The sequence below is a fragment of the Podarcis pityusensis genome, assembly GCF_964106645.2.
Source record: "Podarcis pityusensis genome assembly, chromosome: 13".
Classification (NCBI taxonomy): domain Eukaryota; kingdom Metazoa; phylum Chordata; class Lepidosauria; order Squamata; family Lacertidae; genus Podarcis; species Podarcis pityusensis.
The window spans coordinates 8,878,987-8,906,276 of NC_138038.1; the positions used below are offsets into that span (position 1 = coordinate 8,878,987).

The following is a 27,290-nucleotide window of genomic DNA, read 5'->3' on the forward strand; positions in this document are numbered from 1 at the left end:
ACAAAGTAGCAGCGCATCTCAGAAAAGGACCAGAGGCAGATTATTGCCTTCCAGCCAGCATCAGCTCAGGGGAGAAGCATTCACTCTGCATGCAGAAGGTGCCTGTTTCATTATTATTTTTTTAATAAGATATTTATTAGGTTTTTTTGAAATATTACAGTAAAAATGAAAAAGAAAAGAAAAAAAATACAAAATAAAAACAATTAAAAACACACATATTTCCAGTTACTTATTTTCCTTTAGCTTGTTTCCCGGACCTCCTCGTACCTCCCTTTTTTGTATTCCACTTCAATTTATTGGTTCAGCAAATCCTTACCATTAGATTTTAACCCATTTATAACCCTTTTTTTCATATTCTCTTAAAGCATTACAGCTAGAAACCACTTAGTTACTATCCAACATCATTCTATCATTCATTAATTTTACAATATTTCTGTAAGTGGTCTTTAAATTTCTTCCAATCTTCTTCCACCGACTCTTCTCCCTGGTCTCGGATTCTGCCAGTCATTTCCGCCAATTCCATATAGTCCATCACCTTCATCTGCCATTCTTCCAAAGTAGGTAGATCTTGTGTCTTCCAATACTTTGCAATGAGTATTCTTGCTGCTGTTGTAGCATACATAAAAAAAGTTCTGTCCTTCTTTAGCACCAATTGGCCGATAATGCCCAGGAGAAAGGCCTCTGGTTTCTTCAAGAAGGTATATTTAAATACCTTTTTCAGTTCATTATATATCATTTCCCAGAAAGCCTTAATCTTTGGGCACGTCCACCAAAGGTGAAAGAATGTACCTTCAGTTTCTTTACATTTCCAGCATTTATTATGGGGCAAATGACAGATTTTTGCAAGCTTGACTTTTTTTCCAAACCCTGTTTCAAACCCTGGCATCTCCAGGTAGCGTTGGGAGTGATCCCTGCCTGAAACCCTAGTGAGCTGTTACCAGTCGATGAAGAGCATTAAGCTGGTCTGGCTTGCCAGGTTCCTATGTTCCTATGACATGCAGGATGGCCATTCTGGGTTTCGTTGGTGGAAATAAAGGTCTTGAAACTGACAGCCATACTCAGAACTACACCGTTTCCATGTTATTTCTTTTGTTAAACTCCACCCCAGTCTCCAGGTGGTGCAGAGGTACCAGGGGTACCAGGCAAGCTTGCCAGGGTCTGTGTTCCCTTTGGGGACAATGAGGCACAGCGTAAACTGTGGTGTCTTTATGACATATGGTTTCTTGGCGCGCGCGCGCACATATACACCTTTGCCTTGATGGAGTGTGTGCAGAGCATCCATATCCCAAGAGGGCCCTGTTCCTTCCAGCCTCAGATTTCAAGAGACCCCAGACATCATGTCTGACCCTCTCTGATGCATAAAACAGACACCCTTGCCTCATGCTCTGGCTCCCCACTCCAGCTTGCAAAACTGACATTTTTTTTCTGTTCAGTTACATCATCCAAAAGGAAACCCTACACTCTTAAAACCATGGGTAGGCAAACTAAGGCCCAGGGTCCGTATCTGGCCCAATCGCCTTCTAAATCTGGCCCGCGGACGGTTGGGAATCAGTGTGTTTTTACATGAGTAGAATGTGTCCTTTTATTTAAAATGCATCTCTGGGTTATTTGTGGGGCCTGCCTGGTGTTTTTACACGAGCAGAATGTGTCCTTTTATTTAACATGCACCTCTGGGTTATTTGCAGGGCATAGGAATTCGTTCATTTCCCCCCCTTCAAAATATAGTCCGGCCCCCCACAAGGTCTGAGGGACAGTGGACCGGCTCCCTGCTGAAAAAGTTTGCTGACCCCTTCTTAAAACCCTTTTGTCACCACCTACTAATACATAGCTACAGGACAGGACCTATCCTCCTTGTCCAACATAGTCTTCCTCTTCCTAATGACTTTCTTGATGCGTTAATGGTGAGACCATTATTAGCTTTGTTCCTCCAGTGACCCACACTCAACTAGCTATGCCAACATAAACTGGATCCAGCAGAGTTTGGCACAGTTTAATCAAACCTCCATTAATTCTAACTTTTACAAAATCCAGGAATTATGGGGAGCATCTAGCACCCAGGAGTTGAGGGGATCCTTGCTCCTCCCCCCCCAAAAAAACCTTTTAACACTATTAATATTTTGGGTAGTCAAGGAAAGTGCATTTGGAACTGGATTTCACACTCACACAGCATAAACTGACAAAGGCAGGTCTTTAAAAGGCGAACATGGTTTGGAGAATCTTTCATCTGAATGGAGAGGTTCCCAGTTTGGACTAGTCAGTGCCTGATCCCTTCGTCTGTCAGGAAAAACCAGCTGGCCCGACCGGTTGCGCCAGATTTTTGAGTATTGTTCTGAATGTTTGGAAAGCCATACCAACCTTATTGCCCCTGCTTCTTGAAGCGACTGCTGCTTCACTTTTTCAGCAAGAAGGTCACTGCAGAGCTGGTCATATGGCTTGTCCAGGGAATGCTCGCCCATCACCCACACCCAGATGTCACCATCTGCTCCCAGCTTCCACTGAACGGATTTCCCATGGACTGCAAAACAAAAAACAAGGTTCGGTAGGAAGGCCCCATGAGAAGGGGCACGTGATCCAAGGACCTCCCAGCTAGGGCAATCATAGACAGTATGTTGACTAGGCCAACACACTGCCCAGTCCGGTCCTTACTGCACAGACCTCATCCCAGCACAACTCATGATGGAGTGTGTGTTTGCTAAGCTCATTTGCAGAATACATGGCTGGCATAATGAGAGCCGATTTTCAGTACCTAAAGGTAAAGGGACCCCTGATCATTAGGTCCAGTCGTGACCGACTCTGGGGTTGTGGTGCTCATCTCGCTTTATTGGCCGAGGGAGCTGGTGTACAGCTTCCGGGTCATGTGGCCAGCATGACTAAGCCGCTTCTGGCGAACCAGAGCAGTGCACGGAAACGCCGTTTACCTTCCCGCCGGAGCGGTACCCATTTATCTACTTGCACTTTGACGTGCTTTCGAACTGCTAGGTGGGCAGGAGCAGGGACCGAGCAACAGGAGCTCTCCCCATCACGGGGATTCGAACTGCCGACCTTCTGATCGGCAAGTCCTAGGCTCTGTGGTTTAACCCACAGCGCCACCCGCGTCCTAACTGGCCCCTAGCAGCCAGTTACAAATTTCATTTAACAGGCCTGGGAAAGACCTGCCTCTGTCTTCTGAGATGGGCTGGCAGAACAGACAACCCTAGGTTAGATGCACCAGTGATCTTATTCTATAAATTGAGGGTATGCAACTCTCCAGCTCCTTAGTTATCCCAGTTCCTTTGACCAGAACGCACCAGGTTTACTTCTGAGTGTCTGATTATGACGTTGTGTGTTTCATGCAAACAGTTTCCACAGTAATCTCCCATCTGGAAGCAGCCCAGCAATGTACACAAAATGGCCCACATTTGTTTGGATGTGGTAGTTTGCAGGTTTGCAGTTACCATAAGGGAGCTTGCCAAGTGGAGAATGAGATGTGACGAAAAAGTTGGTTTTGCTGGACCGGTTGGATCAAAAAGTGTTTCTTTTTCTTTCTTTCTTTCCCTGCCAGCAAATGGTTAGTGAATGGCAGCCTCTGATTGGCCGTGGTTCCAGGAGAGAGAGTGAGGAGAGAGTTGGTTGAAGTGGGTTGGAATAGAGGTTGGGGAGATAGGTAGGGAGACAGGTTAGGAGACAGGTTGAGGTAGAAAGAGTGAATGCGAGAAAAAGTTGGTTCTGGAAAGAAAAAAACAACTTCCACTCTGAGCATATTGTGAAGGACAGAGTGTGGTGTCCTGTAGGAGGAATAGACCGGAATTTTACTGGGAGGCAGAGGTTGAGCCAGGAGAAGTAGGAGCTGGAAGCCTACTTGGGACTCAAATCTAGTCTGGAGGAGAGAGATTCTTCCAAGGAAAAGAAGAAACTCCCAAAACCCAGTGAAGGGATGGGGTGTGGAGAGCCCCTGGGTCTATTACTTAAAGTACCTCAGGAGCAGGATTGTTAAAGGGGGTGGATAACTGAAAGAAAGTATCACCGTACAAAGGAACAAAACCTATACAGTGGTACCTCAGGTTACATACTCTTCAGGTTACATACGCTTCAGGTTACAGACTCTGCTAACCCAGAAATAGTGCTTCAGGTTAAGAACTTTGCTTCAGGATGAGAACAGAAATCGTGCTCCGGTGGCGTGGCAGCAGCAGGAGGCCCCATTAGCTAAAGTGGTGCTTCAGGTTAAGAACAGTTTCAGGTTAAGTACGGACCTCCGGAACGAATTAAGTACTTAACCCGAGGTACCACTGTAATGCCAAAAACAACTGAGAGCAAATTAAAGTGAAATCGCACTCCATTCCTGAAGTAACCTAAGTGTAATCCATTTGTGTTATATACTATCTTGCCTTAAATAAATCTTTATTGTTTATTTAAAGAAAACCTGTCTGAGACTCCAACTTACTAAATATCCCCTCACAAAGGTCCCCTGCAGGGTTAGAATTTTAAGAGGAAAGGAAAAGAATCATTCGGGTAAGGATTGTTCAGTGAGGTAGGGGCAATTTATCTAAGGGTCCAACGGTGTGAGAGGAAAAAGTGCCGTCTCGCCCGTTGCACGAGAGCCTATGGTATGGTTGATTTCATCACTGGGATTTCCTGTTCCTACAATGAAACACACCCTGATTACTGTTATTGATCTGATGCTTTGACAAGAACACAATTGCATTCCTGTTACTTGGATTCCATTCACTGTAAGCCACCCTGGGAGTTCTTCAGAACTGAAGGGCAAGATAGCTCTACTGAGAAACCAAGGGTGGTAGTTTTACTCAGAGTAGATATTAATTGCCAGGTGGTGGTGGTACGACTGCAATGGCTTCCATTTCATTTCCAGGCCCAGTTCAAAGTGCTGGTGCTGACCTATAAAGCCATAAATGGGTCAGGACTGCAATACCTCAAGGACTGCCTGTCTCTATATGAACCGACCTGGACATCTGAAGTCCTTCTTTGTGTGCCTCCTCCATGAGAGGCTTGGAGGGTGGCAACATGAGAGCGGGGCCTTTTTCGTGGTGGTACCCCATTTGTGGAATGCTCTCTTTAGGGCACCTATGTAGCATACCTTTAGGCGCCTGGTGAAAACATTCCTCTTCAACCAGGCCTTTGGCTAATTAAACAATCTGGCCTTTTATACTGTGGGGGGGGGGTATTGTTTTTGTTTGTTATTATGTTACGCGTTTTTGTGTTTTTATATTGTCAACCACCCTGTGATTTTCGGAGAAGGGAGGTATAGAAATTTAACAAATAATATAGAGACAGCTAGACTGGTGACTGGGAGCGGCTGCCGAGACCATATAACACCAGTTTTGAAAGACCTACACTGGCTCCCAGTACATTTCCGAGCACAATTCAAAGTGTTGGTGCTGAACTTTAAAGCCCTGAACAGCCTCGGTCCAGTATATCTGAAGGAGCGTCTCCACCCCCATCATTCTGCCCGGACACTGAGGTCCAGCACCGAGGGCCTTCTGGCGGTTCCCTCGCTGCGAGAAGCCAAGTTGCAGCGAACCAGGCAGAGGGCCTTCTCGGTGGTGGCACCCGCCCTGTGGAACGCCCTCCCACCAGATGTCAAAGAGAAGAACTACCAGACTTTTAGAAGACATCTGAAGGCAGCCCTGTTTAGGGAAGCTTTTAATGTTTAATAGACTATTGTATTTTAATATTCTGTTGGAAGTCGCACAGAGTGGCTGGGGAAACTCAGCCAGATGGGAGGAGTATAAATAATAAATTATTTTTATTATTATTACAAAGGGGGAAAGGTAGACAGAGTTACTTCATTTCCATGAGAAAGGAGAGCTGTGTGCGACAGCTGAGGATTTTCCCCGTAAGAGTGATCTCCTAGAAATTGGACCTACCTGAACCACTTCAAAATAAATTTACTGAACAGCCTGATGCTTGTGTATTTAATGTAGCTAGTGAAGCATAGTGACTGAGGTGAGAGACAGCTGCTGTTTGAAACCAAGTCCTCACCTCAAATCTCACCTCTGCAATGATCTCACCAGGTGGCCTCAGGTAACTGTAGCTCTCTCCGTCTGTCTCTCTCTCTCAGCCTTCCTTCCTGCCTCCATCCACACACACTTCTCCCCTCTCCAGTTTAGGAATACAGTGGTACCTCGGGTTAAGAACTTAATTCGTTCCGGAGGTCCGTTCTTAACCTGAAACTGCTCTTAACCTGAAGCACCACTTTAGCTAAAGGGGCCTCCCGCTGCCACTGCACGATTTCTGTTCTCATCCTGAAGCAAAGTTCTTAACCTGAGGTAATATTTCTGGCTTAGCGGAGTCTGTAACCTGAAGCGTCTATAACCTGAAGTGTATGTAATCTGAGGTAATAGTACTACTGACCTGCATAATAGGCTTCTTATGATTATTAGTGATCTAAAGACTTACATATAATGCTTAGAATTAACTTTCATCTGTAGGGAAGTACTTTCTTACACCCTACCCCAAAGCTTCACCGTTTATTGTATTGTATTCTCATTTGCCCTGAAAACATGCCTGAAGGGCACAATAGAAATCTCAATAATAAATGCAAATAACAACAACAGCTCATTTTCTTCCCACTAGATTTCAAATGCCCAGACACCACCAGAGCTGCTTGTTCACTGACCTTTCTTCACTGCTGGCTGCGGCGAAGTAACCGCGACTTCTCTTTCCTTCCATCTTCTGATCTGCTCCTGCCTCATCTTGAAGAACAAGATCTGCTTCTGCTCCTCGCTCAGTTCTGCCAGGAGCTCCGGGTCCACGTACATGTCTGTTAGGATCTGCTTCAGCATGGCTGAACAACGCTCCTGGGCATGAACGGAGGAGACCTGTGGTGCCAAGACTGATCCCCCGGGAGACAGGAAAAGTCACTCTCCTCGCCTGGCCAGGACAACCACCTCGGTGGCCCAAGGAGAAGCAGAAGCCTTTCTCCACCCAAGAGACACAGCAGGAATGCGGGCTGTCCACATGGCAATTACGCACTCCCAAATAGCTGCACCTATTTTAGCTCTGACTTCCTGCAAGGACTTCAAAAGTAAACAGAGAGCTCACGGAGGAAACAAATAAATCAAGGACTTGGCTGCCCTCGGATGGAAACTCAGCATCCGGAGCTAAGCAGCCCTTTTACCCATCTCTCTATCCGTACATGTGAACAAAACAACAACTAGGTTCGGAGGATGCTTTAAGCTGACAAGGACGCCTCTGTCAAAGCACTCCCTTCATAGCTAAAGTCACAGGTGTGGCTTACCTCTCTGACTCAGCAAACCCTGCTGTTAGGAGACCAGGAAGTTAATGTATCAACCTCGGGAGAGGCGAACCGTAACCTTTCTCCTCACTTCAAATCTTAAGAAAGGGATCTCTGGCCAATGGCAGAAGAGGGCATGCCCACAGGTAAAAGTGATAGTGGCAATGAGTAAACACCAACGGAAAGAAGAGAGGTATTATTCTTCATGGTAAACAGGCATGCACATGGGTGCAATCACGCCAGTTCCCAGCATTTGTGACTGGTGGAATTTCTCTTGTGCCAACAGGGCCTTCCCTCCCAATGTAAACAGCAGCTGGAGGGGGGAGATTTTCGGACTGCGGTGGGGAGTGTGTGTGTGTGTGTGTGTGTGTCTTCCCCTCCCAGTGGTCCATTTGCTGCCCTGCTCCCGTGGCTGCTGTTTGCATTTTTAAACAATGCACATTTAAATTGCACCAACACAATTAATGCCCCAATGAGTTTGGCCCAATGTAAACTTGGCCCAATGTGAACGAATTCCAATGAAGACAAGCTCAAATAGGGAGGTGGTGAGACGTTAAGTGGAGTTATCAAAACCACTCGTAGGACACAAAGATTTTAATACGTCTAAAAAAGAGAGTTTCAAATTTAATCATGGGGTAGCGATGGGGGCACACCTTTTTTCCCCCCAATCCAATGATTCAAATATGAAATCCACCCATTTCTAGAAAATTGTCCACCCTACCTGGGCATAGAAAGAAGAAGGTAATTTTAGACAATTAAAACTTTACCCTTGACAGAAAAGCACACCCAGGAAGAAGTATAATTATCAAATACTTTGTAAATAAATAATCATAGGCTGAGACACCACACACACGCACACACCCCATATATATCATAGCATTCAAGAGGTGATCCACTAGCAAGAGGGAGGTCTCAAGTCCCAGCAGGCTTGGGAACAACTTGAAGGTTTGCAGAAGTACAAAAAATATTTTGGGTAAAAGAACCAAAGGGGCAGCTCCTGCAACAGCCCAACAAGAAGTGGACTGAGCATAGGCAAAGAGCATGGGATGTTGATTAATTGATTGTGTTAAGTTGTGGGTGAGCATATCAGATGACACAGCGATTCTTCAAACAGCTATTGTTTATTCACAGGCCAGAACCTGAACTGAACTGAACTGAAGGGTTCAGCCAGCCTGCTTATATAGAGCTCCACTACAACGCAACAGTAACCACTTTCTGTAACTATCCACTTTCACTTTCAATCCCCTTATTTGCATATATGGACCTGAGTGAAAACTATCTACAGTATCCCCCTGCTGGCCCAGGGTGAAAACTTCAGTACATAACACCTTGACTGATTGATTGATTGATTGATTGAGGAGGGTGGGGGAATGGAAAATGGGGAGAGAATGTGGAAATAAAGCATTGCTGATAGGCTTGAAGCATAAGCAGAAGTGATCTATGCATAACATCTGCCTTTGTCATCCTGGTGCTCCCCAGAGCTTCGGGGCGACAACTGCACTGCAGCATTTTGTCGCAGGTGAGTTTTTGTCGCTTTCTCCAACAGTGAACTCAGTGCTGACAGGACTGGAGCCAAAATGGGGCACTGAGCAAAAAAATAGAGAGAGGGTGGTATCCTCTTGTTTGTTGTTGTTGTTGTTTAGTCGTTTAGTTGTGTCCGACTCTTCGTGACCCCCTGAACCAGAGCACACCAGGCACTCCTGTCTTCCACTGCCTCCCGCAGTTTAGTCAAACTCATGCTGGTAGCTTCGAGAACACTGTCCAATCATCTTGTCCTCTGTTGTCCCCTTCTCCTTGTGCCCTCCATCTTTCCCATCATCAGGGTCTTTTCCAGGGAGTCTTCTCTTCTCATGAGGTGGCCAAAGTATTGGAGTCTCAGCTTCAGGATCTGTCTTTCCAGTGAGCACTCAGGGCTGATTTCCTTCAGAATGGAGAGGTTTGATCTTCTTGCAGTCCATGGGACTCTCCAGAGTCTCCTCCAGCACCAGAATTCAAAAGCATCAATTCTTCGGCGATCAGCCTTCTTTATGGTCCAGCTCTCACTTCCATACATCACTACTGGGAAAACCATAGCTTTTACTATACGGACCCTCTTGTTTAGGGGAACCCGGATGCATGCAGACAAGCAATATATATTTTAAAACCAAGGGAGGCATAAAGGCAAAGCAGGGATAAAAACAAGAAGACCAGGCCAATGAGGAGTGAGCCCGCAGGAGTCACAGACAATAAGTGCTAGTTGAAAGATAATAATGGCTCCTAAAACGTTAGAATGTCCTGGAGGACAGAAGGAGAGGAAAACTGGAACGCTGAATAGGGGCACTCAGATTAGTCTTCACCTTTTTATGCAGCAAACCATGGAGTCTATGACCAGGTGAGAGTCTGCATTAGGACAGCAGCCTAGGATTCCATATGTTTTGAGTCCTTGCTGATTTCCCTACCACGCAGAAGGGCTTCAGTTTGATCCTGATCTGCAGACATCAGAAAGTGCACCTCTAACAAACAGGGAGCTAATTATACATTACCTTACATGAGGAATACTGCGGTTAGAGTTAGGGTAGTCGTTTGGCTATTTTTAAGCGATTAAACATGCCCTTCGCATTGGCTGGGTCCCGTTCCCCCCACCCTCTTGCCCCCGTCCAACAGCAATAGCTGCAACTGTGAAACAACAATATAATTCAAGAGTTTTGGCGAAAACATGTTGTGGATCTGTTTGAAGATAGTTTTTGGGAAGAGAGCTGTGCCTTACTGAGGGTCCGTGGAAGAGATGCACCTGGTAAGCACAGATTCAGTTATTGTACTAGATTTTGCTTGCACACTAGAAAGGGTGCCTTGTGTTTGTAGCTGGTCTGTGACTCTCTTTTCTCTCTCCAGTATTGCATCTTACAGAACTTAAAGCTAAGTTTCTAACATGTCAGTCAGTGCAGACCATAATGAGTTAAACGGACCGATGATCTGATTTTGTTTCTGTATTTCTGTCTACACACACCTGGATCTTGTACATGTGATACTGAGTCGTTTCCTGGCAAGGATGTGAAACTGGACTAGCTCAGTTGGTAGAGCAAAGAGACTCTTGATCTCAGGGTTGTGGGTTTGAGCCCCATGTTGGACAAAATATTCCTACATTGAAGGGGGTTGGACTACATGACCCTCAGGGACCCTCCCAGCTCTGTGGTTCTATGTGTGCATGTTGATAGTGTTATATCAATTGTTTGCACGGATTTTGTTGTGTTTGTGTGTGTGTTGCTGTTGTTGGTGTTGATTTTTTTTCTTTTTTTGTATCTTTATTTTAGGTTTTGCTGTGATTTATGTGGAAATTGTTCAGTATGGTTGTGTATCTTTTAACATTTCATTTATTATCTATGACTACTTTTATTATGCAGTAGTTATGTATTTTTTTAAATGGGATGTGGGTGGCGCTGTGGGTTAAACCACTGAGCCTAGGACTTGCCGATCAGAAGGTCAGCGGTTCAAATCCCCACGACGGGGTGAGCTCCCATTGCTCGGTCCCTGCTCCTGCCAACCTAGCAGTTCAAAAGCACGTCAAAGTGCAAGTAGCTAAATAGGTACCGCTCTGGTGGGAAGGTAAACGGCGTTTCCGTGCGCTGCTCTGCTTCGCCAGAAGCGGCTTAGTCATGCTGGCCACATGACCCGGAAGCTGTCTGCGGACAAACGCTGGCTCCCTTGGACTATAGAGCGAGGTGAGCGTGCAACCCCCGAGTTGGTCACGACTGGACCTAATGGTCAGGGTTCCCTTTTACTTTTATTTTGCAGTAGATATGTATTTTTAATGTTGTAAGCTGCCTTGAGCATGGTTTGAACTGTGGAAAGACGGCATACAAATAAAATTATGCACAGATGCATGGATGTATGTTAACGTATTCCCCTGGATATAGACTGAGTTTTAATTTACTTATCACTAACATTGATAACATTCCTGCCTTGGTTTGCCAGAAGCGGCTTAGTCATGCTGGCCACATGACCCAGAAGCTGTACGCTGGCTCCCTCGGCCAATAAAGTGAGATGAGCGCTGCAACCCCAGAGTCGTCCGCGACTGCACCTAATGGTCAGGGGTCCCTTTACCTTTAACATTTATATTACAGGACGCGGGTAGCGCTGTGGTCTAAACCACTGAGCCTAGGGCTTGCTGATCGGAAGGTCGGTGGTTCAAATCCCCGCGACGGGGTGAGCTCCCGTTGCTCGGTCCCTGCTCTCCTGCCAACCTAGCAGTTCAAAAGCACGTCAAAGTGCAAGTGGATAAATAGGTACCGCTCCAGCGGTTTACCTTCCAGCGGGAAGGTAAAAAGCATTTCTGTGCGCTACTCTGCACATGACCCGGAAAAACTGTCTGCAGACAAACGTCAGCTCCCTCGGCCAGTAAAGCGAGATGAGTGCCACAACCTCAGAGTCGTTCGCAACTGGACTTGCCAGGGGTCCCTTTAATTTACTTTTTAACATTTATATTATAACCTTCACCCTGTGCAGGTTACATTAAAAAAACCTCCCAGCCAAGAATCAGTCCAGACATAGTCTTAATACCCAAACCTCTAAAAGCAATTAGGTACAGGTTATGCTTGTTTTAATCTGTTTTGACTACTGATTGTTAGCGGCCTTGAGTCTCTCTGGTGAAATGGGCAGGGTGAGAAAATGAAAAACAACTGTGCAAGCCAAGCCCTGGTCAGGAGAGCCGTAGGGGGCGATGGGGAGGCAAAGCCACCTTCACATCTGGTTCCTCCCAGGGAGGAAGGTGGAGAAGCAGGCAAAAGACTGCTCTGGGCTGTGCCAACTTGGAGCTGGTGTAGCAGTTGGCCCCACTGCTTCAAGTCATGAAAGTACAGCTGGCATGGGATCCAGCTCAGCGCTCCCCCTCCTCTTCCAGGATGCCCCATTTGGGCACTTTCCATGGACTACGGCTGGCAGGCCTCCAGCCAGCAGTGCTTCTGCCCACTTTCACTTTCTGCAGGTAGCTCCATGCTGGGAAAGACCTCTGCCCTGAATAAATAAATTCCACATTTCCAGAAGTCCCTTGGCACCTCAAGGTACATCATTGCCAGGCATGGTGAACACAGGCAACTGGGGAGACCTCTTGACCATATTAGGGACGCGGGTGGCACTGTGTTCTAAACCACTGAAGAAGAGTTTGGCTTTGATATGCCACTTTATCACTACCCGAAGGAGTCTCAAAGCGGCTCACAATCTCCTTTCCCTTCCTCTCCCACAACAAACACTCTGTAAGGTGAGTGGGGCTCAGAGACTTCAGAGAAGTGTGACTAGCCCAAGGTCACCCAGCAGCTGCATGTGGAGGAGCAGAGACGCGAACCAGGTTCACCAGATTACGAGTCTACCGCTCTTAACCACTACACCACACTGGCTCTCTGTGCGCTGCTCTGGTTTCAGTGTTCCGTTGCACCAGGAGCGGCTCAGTCATGCTGGCCACATGACCCGGAAAAACTGTCTGCGGACTAACGCCAGCTCCCTCGGCCTGTAAAGCAAGATGAGCGCCACAACCCCAGAGTCCTCCGCGACTGGACTTAACTGTCAGGGGTCCTTTACCTTTTATTGACCATATCAAGATGCTTGGTCCTAGGATAGGAATGCCAGCAGGTGACCCACAAGCCGGTTTTGGTCTCCAAAGCCATTTTATGTGGCCTTCGGTCATGAACCTATCAGGTTTTAAACAAGAAGTGACAAAGCATTTGTCAAAAGTTGCAGTGGTAAAAGGGGTTGGGGAATCAAAGTTGTAATACACAGAGAGAGTCACTCTCCTAGATTCCATTGCCTCCTGTAAAGGTAAAGGGACCCCTGACCATTAGGTCCAGTCATGGCTGACTCTGGGGTTGCGGCACTCATCTCGCTTTATTGGCCGAGGGAGCCGGTGTACACCTTCCGGGTCATGTGGCCAGCATGACTAAGCCACTTCTGGCGAACCAGAGCAGCACACGGAAATGCCATTTACCTTCCCGCCGGAGCGCTACCTATTTATCTACTTGCACTTTGACGTGCTTTCGAACTGCTAGGTTGGCAGGAGCAGGGACCGAGCAACAGGAGCTCACGCCGTCGCAGGGATTCGAACCGCCAACCTTCCGATCGGCAAGTCCTAGGCTCTGTGGTTTAACCCACAGCGCCACCCGCGTCCCTATTGCCTCCTATAACATTCACAAAACAACAGGGGATTTAAAAATGAAGTACTTATATTTAGTGGTTTTCCTGGGGGGCCTGGTACTGAGAGGTCTTGACTGCTAACATGACACCAACTTTATTTATTGTGCAGCCCGAATGTAATAAAGGGGTTTCTTTTGTACACTTCCGTCTGTCAGAATGCTGCTGGGTGAACAGAACTGTCACCGAGAGATTGGTAATATCTGTCCCAGGAGATTAAAGGGTTAAAGATTTGGGCACTGCCCCATATTCTGCTCCATCTAAAAATATGGTTGGAAATGTCTCTTAGTAAGGTGGTCCACAAAGGGGAGTGATGTTGAGAAACTTGGTGGTGCATTGTATGTTAGAAGTATAGAAATTGCACAAATTAGTTCCTTCCTGGAAGGCCAAAGACACAACACTTCTGAATACCAGTTTCTGGGAATCCAGGGAGTTTTCTCCTGGTTCTCAGGTCCTATTTCCTGGTTTCTCCACAGGCATTTGCTCTTCTTTTGTGGCTAACTCAGGCAAAACAGTCTGATTATGATTATATAGTAGACATTATTGTTTACCCAACGTCGGCCCACAGCGAAGTTAAGTCATGTATCGATACCTTGCTATTCTACCCATAAAGCATTCAACCCTCCGTTAAAACCACCACTTTGCCTGACTGGTTCGGCCATCCAACAAGCAAGCAAGTTTACAAGCACTGGCAAATATTAAATAGATGTTTTTGGTAGGTTTAAAACCCCAAGCGCCAAGTTCCTTCTAGGAACAGGAACAGTAAACAGCTATTATTGCCAGGCTACACCACTTCTTCCTTTTTAAAAAAAATAAATCAGTTTTTGTTCAAGATTTCCTTGTGTTACAAAATAAACAAATAGGCTACATCAGTTCTGTCTGCGTGTGTGTCTGTGGAGGGGCAAATAGCCGAATGCTCTCTGTTAAGTAGTGGGTGAACATATCAGACGACACAGTGATTCTTTATCACTGAACGTCACTTTCAATCCCTTATTTGCATATGTGGACCTGAGTGAAAACTATCTACAGTATCCCCCTGCTGGCCCAGGGTGAGAACTTCAGTACATAACACTCTCCCAGGTAGAAAGTGTGCCACCCAGATATGCTCCCCTCCTACAAATATTTCACTTGGTGATATTGAACAGGGGGCAACAAGAAGAGCTCAGCTCTCCCCTTAACCGCAGACCCAGAATCCTGAGCCCAATGAACAGCTTCTTTAGTATAATAATTTATAATAATAATTTATTATTTATACCCCGCCCATCTGGCTGGGTTTCCCCAGCCACTCTGGTATGCTTCCAACCAAATATTAAAAACAATACAGCATCAAACATTAAAAACTTCCCTAAACAGGGCCGCCTTCAGTTGTCTTTTAAAAGTAAAATACAGCGGTACCTCTGGATGCGAACAGGATCCGTTCCGGAGCCCTGTTCGCATCCTGAAACAAATGCAACCCGCGTCCGCGGGTCGTGATTCGCCGCTTCTGCGCATGCGCGTGACGTCATTTTGAGTGTTTGCGTGAGCGGCGAAACCCAGAAGTAACGCACTCTGTTACTTCTGGGTCGCCACAGAGCGTAACCTGAAAACGCTCAACCTGAAGCACATTTAACCCGAGGTATGACTGTAGTTGTTTATTGCCTTGACATCTGCTGGGAGGGCGTTCCACAGGGCAGGGGCCACTACCAAGAAGGTCCTCTGCCTGGTTCCCTGTAACTTGGCTTCTCGCAGCGAGGGAACCACCAGAAGGCCCTCGGCGCTGGACCTCAGTGTCCGAGTAGAACGATGGGGGTGGAGACGCTCCTTCAGGTATACAGGACCGAGGCTGTTTAGGGCTTTAAAGGTCAGCACCAACACTTTGAATTGTGATCGGAAACGTACTGGGAGCCAATAAAATGGCAAAATACCGCTTTGCTCTTTCGTTGACAGCTCCTCGCAATGATGAAGCACGCGGACCTGCATTTTCTAATTGGAATTATTCTTTCTCCTGCGGTAAGTATTCCCTGGTGCTTCAGTCCTCAGCATCTCTGGTTAGGGCTTGGAGAGACGCCTGTCCAGTCAGAACCCGGGAGAGCTGCTATTAGTCAGTGTAGACCAGGGGTCTGCAACCTTTAAGACAAAAAGAGCCACTTGGACCGAAGGAAAAAAAACTGGGAGCCGCAAAACCATTGTGACATTTAAAACAGTGGGGAGTGTTGGGGCACACAACGCGCCTCCTCCCCTCGCTAGTATCCGCCCCGGAGCCGCGACAAAGGTGTAAAAGAGCCACATGCGGCTCTGGAGCCGCGGGTTGCTGACCCCTGGTGCAGACAATACCTGAGCTACGTGGCAGCTTCCTCTGCGATTCCTATATGTCCTAATGATCAAGCAAGGGGAAGTGAGTGGCACTGTGGTCTAAACTTTGGGTAGGCAAACTAAGGCCCGGGGGCCAGATCTGTCCCAATCGCCTTCTAAATCCGGCCCACGGACAGTCCGGGAATCAGCGTGTTTTTACATGAGTAGAATGTGTCCTTTTATTTAAAAGGGTTTTTTTGTGGGGCATAGGAATGCATTCATTTTTTTCCTTTCCAAAATATAGTCCGGCCCCCCACAAGGTCTGAGGGACAATGGACCGGCCCCCTGCTGAAAAAGTTTGCTGATCCCTGGTAAACCATTGAGCCTCTTATGCTTGTCGATCGGAAGGTTGGTTGTTCGAATCCCCGCGACGGGGTGAGCTCCCGTTGCTCTGTCCCTGCTCCTGCCAAGCTAGCAGTTCGAAAGCACACCAGTGCAAGTAGATAAATAGGTACCGCTGTGGCGGGAAGGCAAACGACGTTTCCATGCGCTCTGGTTTCTGTCACGGTGTTCCGTTGCGCCAGAAGGGGTTTAGTCCTGCTGGCCACATGACCCGGAAAGCTGTCTGTGGACAAACAGCAGCTCCCTCGGCCTGAGAGCGAGATGAGCGCCGCAACCCCATAGTTGCCTTTGACAGGACTTAACCATCCAGGAGTCCTTTACCTTTACTGATCAAGCATTGGAGCAAGGGCTGGAGATGCTTCAGTTCAAAGCCTGTAGCATGGTTACTTGCAAGTAGGACTCTGAGATGGGTGATTGGACGTTATGCCAGGAGTGCTGAAACTTTTTTTCTCTGAGCCACACTTTCAGAATAAAAATTTGCTCGCGCCATACTGATTTTTTTTATCAACCTGTCAATAAACCTCACTGATTCTTTTATTGTCCTCTTGACAACAGGACAGCATCTTCCTGAGGGCAGCAGACTCACTTAGGGGGTGCAGGGCAGACCACAAGGTACATGTGCCCACCTCCTCCAGCATTTACTGACTGTGGGTTCTGCTTCACACTGTCTAATGGTAGGGCCGGTGTTGGTAGGAAATCGTTAAAAGTCCTTAACAGGAGCAGCAGGCTACGCTGTTATTAATTAGATGATTAATAAGATGATTAATAAGATGATAATGTATACAGTCGTACCTCGGATCTCAAACGCCTTGGCTCCTGAACAAATTGGCTCCCGAATGATCTAAACTTGGAAGAGAGTGTTCCAGTTTTCGAACGATTTTTGGAAGCCAAACGTCTGATGGGCCTTCTGCGGCTTCTGATTGGCTGCAGGAGCTTCCTGCAGCCAATCAGAAGCCATGCTTGGGTTTCCGAACATTTTGGAAGTTGAACGGACTTCCGGAACGGATTCTGTTTGACTTCCAAGGTACGACTGTACCTGCAAGAAAGGGGTCTTCCTTTGGAAATGAAAAATTAGCTACAGGTTTTTTGTTTTTGCTTATTGAACTTCTCTGAGAAAGGGAAGATCCAGATTAAATGGATTAAAAGACACACCAAAGAGCCTTATCTCCTTACATTTAATTGGTAAAAAAAAAATAGCTCAGTCATGTGCATCAGATATTTCAAAATCCCTTGGGCAGGATGGATACCCCTAATTAGAGCTTTTTTCCAGCTGGAACTCTATTCTGACCCCTCTTTTTTCTAGAAAAATAGCACTGTCCCTAATGATCGCCACATACTGACATCTTGCAATAAATTTGTGATTATATATTCTGTTTCTATTTCTTGGGCAGATTGTGGCAGCCTATCCCATTTCAAACTACGGGGCTCACTATGCAAAACTGGTAAGTGCAAAGTTCAGCAGCAGCAGCTGTTGTGTTAAAATTAATACGCACTTTAATTAGAATTGAAATTTTAATTAAAATTAATCAATCGAGCAATTAAATACATTAAAATTCAATTTTAATTCACAATTAAATTAACTTTTAATTAACATTAATGTTATTAACATTAATGAATATGCACTTTAACTCCCTTAACGAAGCATGGAGGTCAACATCAAAAGAGATGTTGTGAAACATGTTTCAAGTATAATTACACTTCATCAAGGGAAACAGTACCTCTTATAATATCCTAATTATACACAAGATAAACTGGATAGCAAAAAATTTATCTTTCTTTGATCCATTCAAGCTTTTTCCGCCTCCCATACTGGCCAGACCATTGTCCATAGCTGACAATTTACAGATTTGAAAATAAGGGACCAGCAGCCTCAAAAATAAGGGATCAGCAGCCAAAATAAGGGATTTTCCAAGCACAGGTATGTTCAACTTCTGAGCCCCTCCAAGCCAAAGGCAGAAAGCCCAGACAGCAGCCAAACAAAGCCTCAAGCGGTGGTTCCCACAGCGCAGCAACCCTACAAAGGGGATACAGCAAGGAAAACCACCATCACCTCTCCGCTGGGAAGCACTGAGCAAAGGCGATTCCCCAGGCAACGCGGCCGATTTGATCGGCACAAGGCATGCAAGCTCCACCCCCCAGTCATTCTTAGACTCCTTATTGGGTGAGCAACGCAGCCAAGCAACCCAGTTGGAGCCTCCCTCCTCCCTGGCCGGCAGGGAGCGAGGGAGAGGAGCTGCTTCCTTTGAAACCCGGGAAATTTAAGGGACATCATCAATAAGGGACAGCAGCGGGACACAGCGCTGGGATAAGGGACTTTCCCGTCAAATAAGGGACAGTTGACAGCTATGCATTGTCATTCAGGAGGACTGCCACCCTTCAGCAATAAAGAAGCGAAATGATGTATAGCCCATTAACTCCAGAGCTTTAAAACTATGCAAAATATTGCTTCCCTTCTGAAGGCAGCCGCTGGCTGCTTTTAAAGGGACTTTAAAGCACCACTGTGAACTGCTGTGTAAGGAAATATGAATTAAAACCAGTGCCACTCTGAAAACAAGTCCAGAAATAGAGTGTGTGTGTTGCAAAAAAACTGCAGATAATCACAAAGACATTATTTTTACATGTGCGCCTAGTACATAGAAACATCTGTATGTTTAAAGGGGCTTCAGGCTGTAGACACCTGTTAATTTGGGGGCATTTGATAAGTATTACAACTTGTTTTCATGCTTATTGGGCCAAAATGTTCACACACACACACACACACACATACACATTCCCCTCCGACCTGCAAATGTAAGCAAATAAAAGAATGTGATTTGGTAAAAGACATATATTTTGTTAGCTGATGTAGACTGTCATATTAAGAGGTAAAACTACCTCTTTTGTTTTTTAAATGAATTTTATTTTTCTATTTTCCCATAATATTTTGACATAGATACAATCCAATATTTTCCACAAAAATATAACGTGGGTTGGGGGGGTTGGGGGGGGACGTTATTGGGTTGTTGTTTTGATTATATACGGGATATAGGGTGGTATATTATTATTATTATTATTAATAATAATAATGTATTTTTAATCTTTGTTGGAAGCCGCCCAGAGTGGCTGGGGAAACCCAGCCAGATGGGTGGGGTAAAAATAATAAATTATTATTATTATTATTATTATTATTATTATTATTATTAATTTGACTCCCCACTCCTTTTGCGGTTTCTTATATTTTTTAAATTTATAACACTGAATCTCCTTCATTACTCCAATTACTCCTTAGTTAGCTTTTAACCTTAATTTTAACTGTTTGGTTTAAGTTAATCCTGCTAGTGAACCTATATGTGTACAATAACATTTCAGATAGCCCACGAATTCCCCCCCCCCCGTCTTTTCTAAAGTTCCTCCCCCTCTTGTTTCCTTATTGCTCCTGTAGGTTTTGCCAAAAACTACCTCTTTTTTGCGGTGGCTCTCAGTTTGTGGAATAGTCTCCCCACGGAGTCTTGCCTTGGGAAGTTGTTGGCTAGTTTTATCCTTGTTTTTATTATGTATTTCTTCTTTTTATCTTGCATTTTTCTGCTGCGAACTGCCTTGATGTCTTCGGATAAAGGCCGGGAATGCAAATTTAAGAAATGAATAAAAGCTAAATATATAGATTTTTTGATGTCAGCAGCCTAGGGCCCTCAAAAGACCTCCGTTTAAACATGTACATACGAAAATAACCTTTTCTTCCCTTGTTCTTCAACAGGTCTCAAGAGTCAACAGCTACAAACCTTTCCCGCAGCAGGTATAATGAATCTCTTACACCAATCGCTGCTAGTTTGGAATGAAAGCAAATTGGAATTTTGCAATGTAATCTGAGATACTGCTCAGATCATACCTACGGAACCGTTTTACCGATAAGCCTGCCCGTCTCTTCCACCAGTTACTGTTTTCTGTTTGGGTTTTAACTGTTTTGGCTATATATTGTACCTCCCTCACCCTGAGAGAGGTGTGTGTGGAAATGATGCATAAATACATAAAATAATAAATTACACACAAAATACAAGCGGCGGTGGGGAAATAAAGAAGCATTTTGGTCTGTTTAGGAAGTGGTAGGTGCAAATACCCCCTTGGGGTATAGACAGCGAAAACGGAGACAGTATTAGCAGGACAGAAAAAGGAAATAAGGTTGACCAGTATTTTATGTTTCCCTTTTCTTCTGCTTTCCCACAGGTGATGCTGCCGCAACAGCTTTGCGTAAGTGTTTGCTAATCTCCAAACTCCCCCCAGAAAAGCCGCCCAGCCCTTTCCTAAAAATTAAAAGTTTGCTCCTATCTTAGAGTTGAAGCCAATGTTCATTAAATACCGTATTTTTCTCTCTATAAGACGCACCAGACCACAAGACGCACCTAGTTTTTGGAGGAGGAAAACAAGAAAAAAAATATTCTGAATCTCAGAAGCCAGAACAGCAAGAGGGATCACTGCGCAGTGAAAGCAGCAATCCCTCTTGCTGTTCTGGCTTCTGGGATAGCTGCGCAGCCTGCATTCGCTCCATAAGACGCACACACATTTCCCCTTACTTTTTAGGAGGGGAAAAGTGAGTCTTATAGAGCAAAAAATACGGTACTGCTCACTTGCTCGGGGCAGCAATCGGAGAGCACCGATGTTTCTTTCCCAAACTCACGGGAGGGAAAATGAGGGCTAGTACCTTGTTTTGCAGATTTTAGACGTCATGCCAGATCCATCTGGAGAAGGCGGCATGAATCCTGACTTTTCTGTTCCTCTGTCTCTCCCCTACAGAGTGAAGCTCACCTGCCTTTTGCAGACAGCAGTGACAGCAGCGGTGGCCTAGGCTACCGGGCAAGTCGCTGCACGTTCCCGAGACTGGTAATTTACCCGTAAACTTGTTTTTGTCTCGCCCAGGGATGGGCAACCCGAGGGCTTAATGTGGCACGTTGCTGTTTGGCCTACTTTAAAAAGGGGTCATGCGTTGAGCAGGATCTGTCCCTCCCTTGCTAGCCTCCTGGGTGAAGAGGAAGATGAAATTAGAAAGAGAGAAGGGGGGGTGTCAGAAAGTAAATCACGAAAATCTTTAATAATAAGGAAAAAAAGAAAAAAGAAAATAAGAAAATAATGTCCCTGTCACCAGAACAGCCCCCTGCGGAGGCAGCGTTCAACTAAGTTTTACTCAGAGTAGACCCACTGAAGCGAATGAACATCACTAAGCAAGCTCTGCTGATTTCAGTGGGTCTTCTGCGAGTAAAACTTTGCTGAATACTCCCTGTGTGTTTCACAGCAACATCCATCCCTTCCTCACCGTTTTAATATTTGTTCAGCTACCCTCGCTTCGGGTTGGGGAAAATCAAGCAATTTGAGTTTTGGGTCCAACTGTTTTTAAGTCACTTCTCGTAACTACGCCTGTAAGATTCCTAAACAGGTGACTTTTTATTTTAATACAAGGCTCCCGATTTATTATTTCACCTGCACTGAAAATTACCAATAGGACAAAACAATCAACGGGGCTGAGAACTGTGTTGTGATTTATAATGCGATGCACAGGATATAAAATTGTGATGGCATACATAATAATGGAGCACTGAGGGCAGGTGCTGGGGCCCTCACAGCTACCTGGAAACAAGGCAAACCTGGGAAAGTTTTCAACCTGAAAAACAAAAAAGTAGCCATTGCTGCCCTGTGAAGGGATAAAGGCAATTTGAGCACACAATGGCTGGATACACACCATCCATTTACAGTGGTACCTCAGGTTACATATGCTTCAGGTTACATACGCTTCAGGTTACAGACTCCGCTAACCCAGAAATAGTACCTCGGGTTAAGAACTTTGCTTCAGGATGAGAACAGAAATCGTGCTCCGGCGGCGCGGCAGCAGCAGGAGGCCCCCATTAGCTAAAGTGGTGCTTCAGGTTAAGAACAGTTTCAGGTTAAGAACAGACCTCTGGAACGAATTAAGTACTTAACTCAAGGTACCACTGTAAAGCTACAGTATTGACTCCCCCACCAAGAATCTGGGAACTGTAGTTTGTCAAGGGTTCTGTGAGGGGAAAACTAAATTTCCCAGGAATTATTTTTTTTGGAGGGGTCATGTGTTCCAAATTCAAATGTTACACACGGCTAGGTGTATTTGAGCAGATCCGAAGTAAGACTTTTAATATCTTCCCAGCGGGGAGCATGCAAGCCTTGGGAGCAAGCCCTGCTGAGAGGTCAATAATAATAATAATAATAATAATAATAATTTTTATTTATACCCCGCCATCCCTGGCCAAAACCGGGCTCAGAGCGGCTAACATCAAATGTATTAACACATTAGCCTAAAATTGAGCAATCAGTTAAAATACATCCTCAAATCAGATCAGGATCAGAATAAAATCCAATCAGATGGCAACCCGCAGATTAGGGTTGGGGACCTTAAATGCTCACCAGGCCCAACGGTTTGTGCTGAATTTATATGGGCCTGTGAGAGAAATTGGGAGGCCATTTTCATGCAAGTTCTTATGAAAGGGAAGGGGGAGTCAGACCGAACCCTGACCAAAGGCCTGGCGGAACAGCTCTATCTTGCAGGCCCTGCGGAAAGATGTCAAATCCTGCAGGGCCCTGGTCTCTTGTGACAGAGCGTTTCACCAGGCCGGGGCCACGGCCGAAAAGGCCCTGGCCCTGGTCGAGGCCAGTCTAATCTCCTTGAGGCTTGGGACCTCCAAGATGTTATTATTTGCGGAACGTAAGGTCCTCCGTGGGGCATACCAGGAGAGGTGGTCCCATAGGTAAAGGGACCCCTGACCATTAGGTCCAGTCATGTTCGACTCTGGGGTTGCGGCGCTCATCTCGCTTTATTGGCCCAGGGAGCCGGCGTACAGCTTCCGGGTCATGTGGCCAGCATGACTAAGCCACTTCTGGCGAACCAGAGCAGCACACGGAAACGCCATTTACCTTCCCGCCAGATTGGTACCTATTTATCTACTTGCACTTTGACATGCTTTCAAACTGCTAGGTGGGCAGGAGCAGGGACCGAGCAACGGGAGCTCACCCCTCACGGGGATTTGAACCGCCGACCTTCTGATCGGCAAGCCCTAGGCTCTGTGGTTTAACCCACAGTGCCACCCGCGTCCCTGGTCCTGTAGGTACAAGATACTTAAAAAGTATTTCAGACAAGGCAGATAAGCATGGTGAGGGCTGTTTTCTTGCATCTGTAATGTCTACAGCTGCTCAGTGTTGCGCTGCATCCAGCAATTGCTGATGACATTTGCCTAACCGCAAGCCACACAGTGTGATTTAGAACAGTATTGAAGGGAAGAATGGAGTAAATTTGTAGTGTAGATACGGAATAATTGTAGAAGTTTAAAAACTTTAGCAGGTTTAACATAATTCTCATGATGTGGATGGAGTGTAAATAAGAATCTGTAAGAGTGGATGTTAATTTATGAAAGTCGAAGCAAGGAAGGAAGGAAGTCCGAGCGCGATATAGCGCAGGGTAAATAAGAAAATACTAAAATTAAGGATTGGGATTAAAAAGGAGGGAAAGGAATTGCTGGACTAACAAACTGAATTGGAATACAAAAGAGGGAGGTATGAGGAGGTCCGGGAAACAAGTAAATGTAAAAGTAGTGATGAAAAGATGGAATTGTTTTTAACTGTTTTTTCTTTTTTCTTTTTGTATTTTGCATTGTGTATTTTTCTTTTTATTCTTGAATTTTTCTTTTTTGTTGATGTGATTCTTTCTTTGTGAAACTTTAATAAATATCATTTAAAAAAAAAGAAAATACTAAAATGTTGAATGTAAGAGTTTATGTATTATTTAAATTTGTTTTTGAAAATTTAATAAAAAGCATTTGGGGGGGGGGGAATAGAACAGTATTGAAGGCAGTGCTGGAGCGAGAAGTACAGTGGTACCTCTACTTATGAACGCGATCTGTTTAGGGGTGCTGTTCACAACCTGAAAAGTCCGTAAGTAGAGCGCAGATTGCTTCTGCGTGTGCGGTGAACCCATTCCAGGTTTGCCGCGTTCGTAACCTGAAAAGCCGCAATGTGAAGCAAACGTAACGAGGTATGGCTGTACTGCTCTTAAAATCCCAGCTCTTAAAATTGTAGCGTATTCTCAGAAACACAGTGCCACCTCGTGGGAAGTTAGGTTGAATATAACGCACTAAAAATGTGCTGAAAAGCTCTTGAGGTGACAATACTCAGCGACAAATTCTTTCAAACCGCAGCAGAGATGCTTTGGAGCAGATCTTTATCCTTTGCTCCTAGCTGCAGGAGTGGCCTGGATCCGTACACCTGAGAAGTGTGCTATATACTTGGGGTATGCAAGCTGGGATAGGTAGATTATATCTGTATTCCAGAATACCTCAGCAGAACAGGCAGAGAACATTTTCGTCCCAACAGCCCCAAATCCCAGTGTATGAGAAGGGTAGACAAAGAGCTGCAGGGTTAAAGGAAACTTAATAATCAGGGAGACTGTTAAATGTCTTACTTAAGAGGCCATTTTACTTCTGGTGTGTTTACTGCCGTGCAGAATTAAATATATATATTAAAGATGGCTTTTCCCTCCTTCAATGAGCAACGATTTTAAGTCGTATACAGTGGTACCTCGGGTTACATACGCTTCAGGTTACAGACTCCGCTAACCCATAAATATTACCTCGGGTTAAGAACTTTGCTTCAGGATGAGAACAGAAATCGTGCTCCAGCGGCAGCAGGAGGCCCCATTAGCTAAAGTGGTGCTTCAGGTTAAGAACAGTTTCAGGTTAAGAACGGACCTCCGGAACAAATTAAGTACTTAACCTGAGGTACCACTGTATTACAATATGTGGCAATTCTATTTGTAAGGCAGATCAACATTACCACCCCTGTTGCAAATGGAGGCTAAGGCTGAGAGATGAGTAGCTTGCCTAAATCCAAGGGAGTTCATGGCAGAGGCAACACTTGCGCTGGAGACTTTTCAATTTCACAGCTCCATTTCCTCAGCTCATTTGCATTGAGGTTGCATCATGGAATCATAGAATTGTAGAGTTTGGGGGGACCCTGAGGATCATCATCACCTCTCCCGGTATGCCCCATGGAGAGCCTCAAGGTCCATAAATAGCAACCCCCTAGAGCTCCCAGGCCCTAAGGAAGCTAGATTAGCTTCAACCAGAGCCAGGGCCTTTCCAACATTGGCCCCGGCCTGGTGGAACGCTCTGCCTCATGAGATCAGGGCCCTGCAGCATCTGATTTCTTTCCGCAGGGCCTGTAAGACAGAGTTGTTCTGCCTGGCCTTTGGCTTGGAGCCAATTTGATTCCCTCCCCTTCTTTCTTTTTTCTTTGCCTTTCTCCTCCTGCGATGAGGCTACATTTTAATTTTTTAATGTTGTATTTTAATTTTGTTTTTAAGTTGTATTCATTCAGCTTGTTTTTATTATTGCTTGTTAGCCGCCCTGAGCCTGGCCTTGGCTGGGGAGGGCAGGGTATAAATAAAAATTATTATTATTATTATTATTATTATTATTATTATTATTATGTCCAACCCCTGCAATGCAGGAATATGTAACTTTCCCCAATGAGGCTTAAGCCTACAACCTTGGATGTTATCAGCACCATGCTGTTGCCAACTGGTAATATGCAAACTCTTGATTTGATGAGCCAGTTGGTTTGAGTAAGTTGGCTTCTATTGCTTGACAACTCTCAACATAAAAGGTTCAGTCCAGCATGTTCACAGTTCCTGCATTTTCTTCACAGCCCAGCCAGTGGCTCCACACAATGGCAAAAATCCCCAGAAGGCAAACAGACATGTTGGCAATGAAGGCTCCAAACGTTCCAGCATCCAGCACGATCAAGCCGGGTGTAAGAGTAGACCTCCTTGGAGCCACATCGCCATTTACTTTTCTGAAGATCCACTCTCCAAGCTACTTGCCCAGGTCCAGTAGCATCCCTGCTGCATTCCCTCACGCCAAGCCCTTGGGACCCGATTCAGAGACCCGAGGAAGTGACTACCCAGCGATTACGACGAGTGAGTCTCCTCTAGACAGCCTAGCTACAACACATCCCACGTCTCATACCACAAAAGAACCCAGAGGGGATGCTTAACCAGAAATCCAGGCATCTTGGTTCTACAAACAGCCCATATATAACTGGGCTCCTGGTACTGAAGAGACAGCTAATACCCAGGAACATTTCTGGTGTGATTTGCAGCCGATTCCAGGGAAAATGTGGAGGGAACGGCGCAAGCCCATTAATCAGGTTCAAATGACGCTTACGCATGCAACTTGAGAAAATTTGCATTGTTTATTCCAATTCTCTCAGTAATAGAACTATGCAAGCAATGAAATTCTGCCATTAACCATTATTCCTTCTTACTCAGCCACCCATCAGGCTTCTGAAATTTCAACAGGCATTGCTCACAGTTTGGAGCGCAAGATCACAGCTTAACCGCTAGAAACTTGCTGGGAGCTGGGGTTATCAGGAAAAGGAGTTCTGTCCTTGGTACTATGTTGTTTCATTGAAAAACATGAGACTCCTGACACAGGGAAGTGCAGGGTGATGACGGCAGTAGTAGGGGAAATGTGTGAGTCTTGTCTCCTGTCTGTCCTCTGTATGATTTGACAGCAAGATTTCTCACCTATTCATAATTTCCATTTATTCCTACTTTCTCTCTCTTAAGTACATCCCAATGGGGAACCACTCATTTAATTAGGCAAGGATGGGCCGTCTAGTTGTTGTTACATGGCAATGTCCATCATCCCTGACAGCAGGCAGGAGCCAAAGGGAGTTGGGAGTCCGTCTGAAAAGTGGCACAGTGCCCATCTGAAAAGCCACGGATATCTCATCCTTCATTCCTGTGCTGGTTAGTCCTCTCACGGTGACAAATCGGTGATGTTTTGCAATTTCAATCTTTCCTAAATAAAAAAAGCGAAAGACACTCAAGTATTATTATACTATTGCCACAATAAGCAACAGTGCTCTGTTCATTTTGGTATGATGACTACCGTATTTTTTGCTCTATAAGACTCACTTTTCCCCTCCTAAAAAGTAAGGGGAAATGTGTGTGCGTCTTATGGAGCGAATGCAGGCTGCGCAGCTATCCCAGAAGCCAGAACAGCAAGAGGGATCACTGCTTTCGCTGCGCAGCGATCCCTCTTGTGGTTCTAGCTTCTGAGATTCAGAATATTTTTTTTCTTGCTTTCCTCCTCCAAAAACTAGGTGCGTCTTATGGTCTGGTGTGTCTTATTGAGCGAAAAATACAGTAATCCACCTGCTGACCAGGGGAAATTGG

At 45.4% G+C, this 27,290-nt stretch overlaps 2 protein-coding genes across 2 annotated transcripts in view; one reads left to right on the forward strand and one right to left on the reverse strand.

Annotated features, from left to right (window-relative positions):
• The window catches only part of SH2D4A (SH2 domain containing 4A), a 30,558-nt gene extending 23,333 nt beyond the window's left edge, over positions 1–7,225 (reverse strand). The window contains exons 1-2 of the mRNA XM_080979114.1: positions 6,614–7,225; positions 2,164–2,515 (exon numbers count right to left, since the gene is read on the reverse strand). Coding sequence (XP_080835240.1) covers positions 2,164–2,515; positions 6,614–6,779 — 518 coding nt within the window. The 5' untranslated portion in view covers positions 6,780–7,225. The remainder of the gene's footprint in view (positions 1–2,163; positions 2,516–6,613) is intronic.
• Positions 7,226–9,879: 2,654 nt separating this feature from the next.
• On the forward strand, positions 9,880–27,122 carry LOC308460542 (uncharacterized protein). Its single transcript, XM_080977097.1, has 7 exons — positions 9,880–10,004; positions 15,314–15,376; positions 17,452–17,502; positions 19,794–19,832; positions 20,261–20,284; positions 20,828–20,914; positions 25,757–27,122. Exons 1-7 carry the CDS (start codon positions 9,996–9,998, stop codon positions 26,102–26,104), a joined length of 621 nt encoding a protein of 206 aa, XP_080833223.1. The 5' UTR covers positions 9,880–9,995; the 3' UTR covers positions 26,105–27,122.
• Positions 27,123–27,290: the final 168 nt, after the last annotated feature.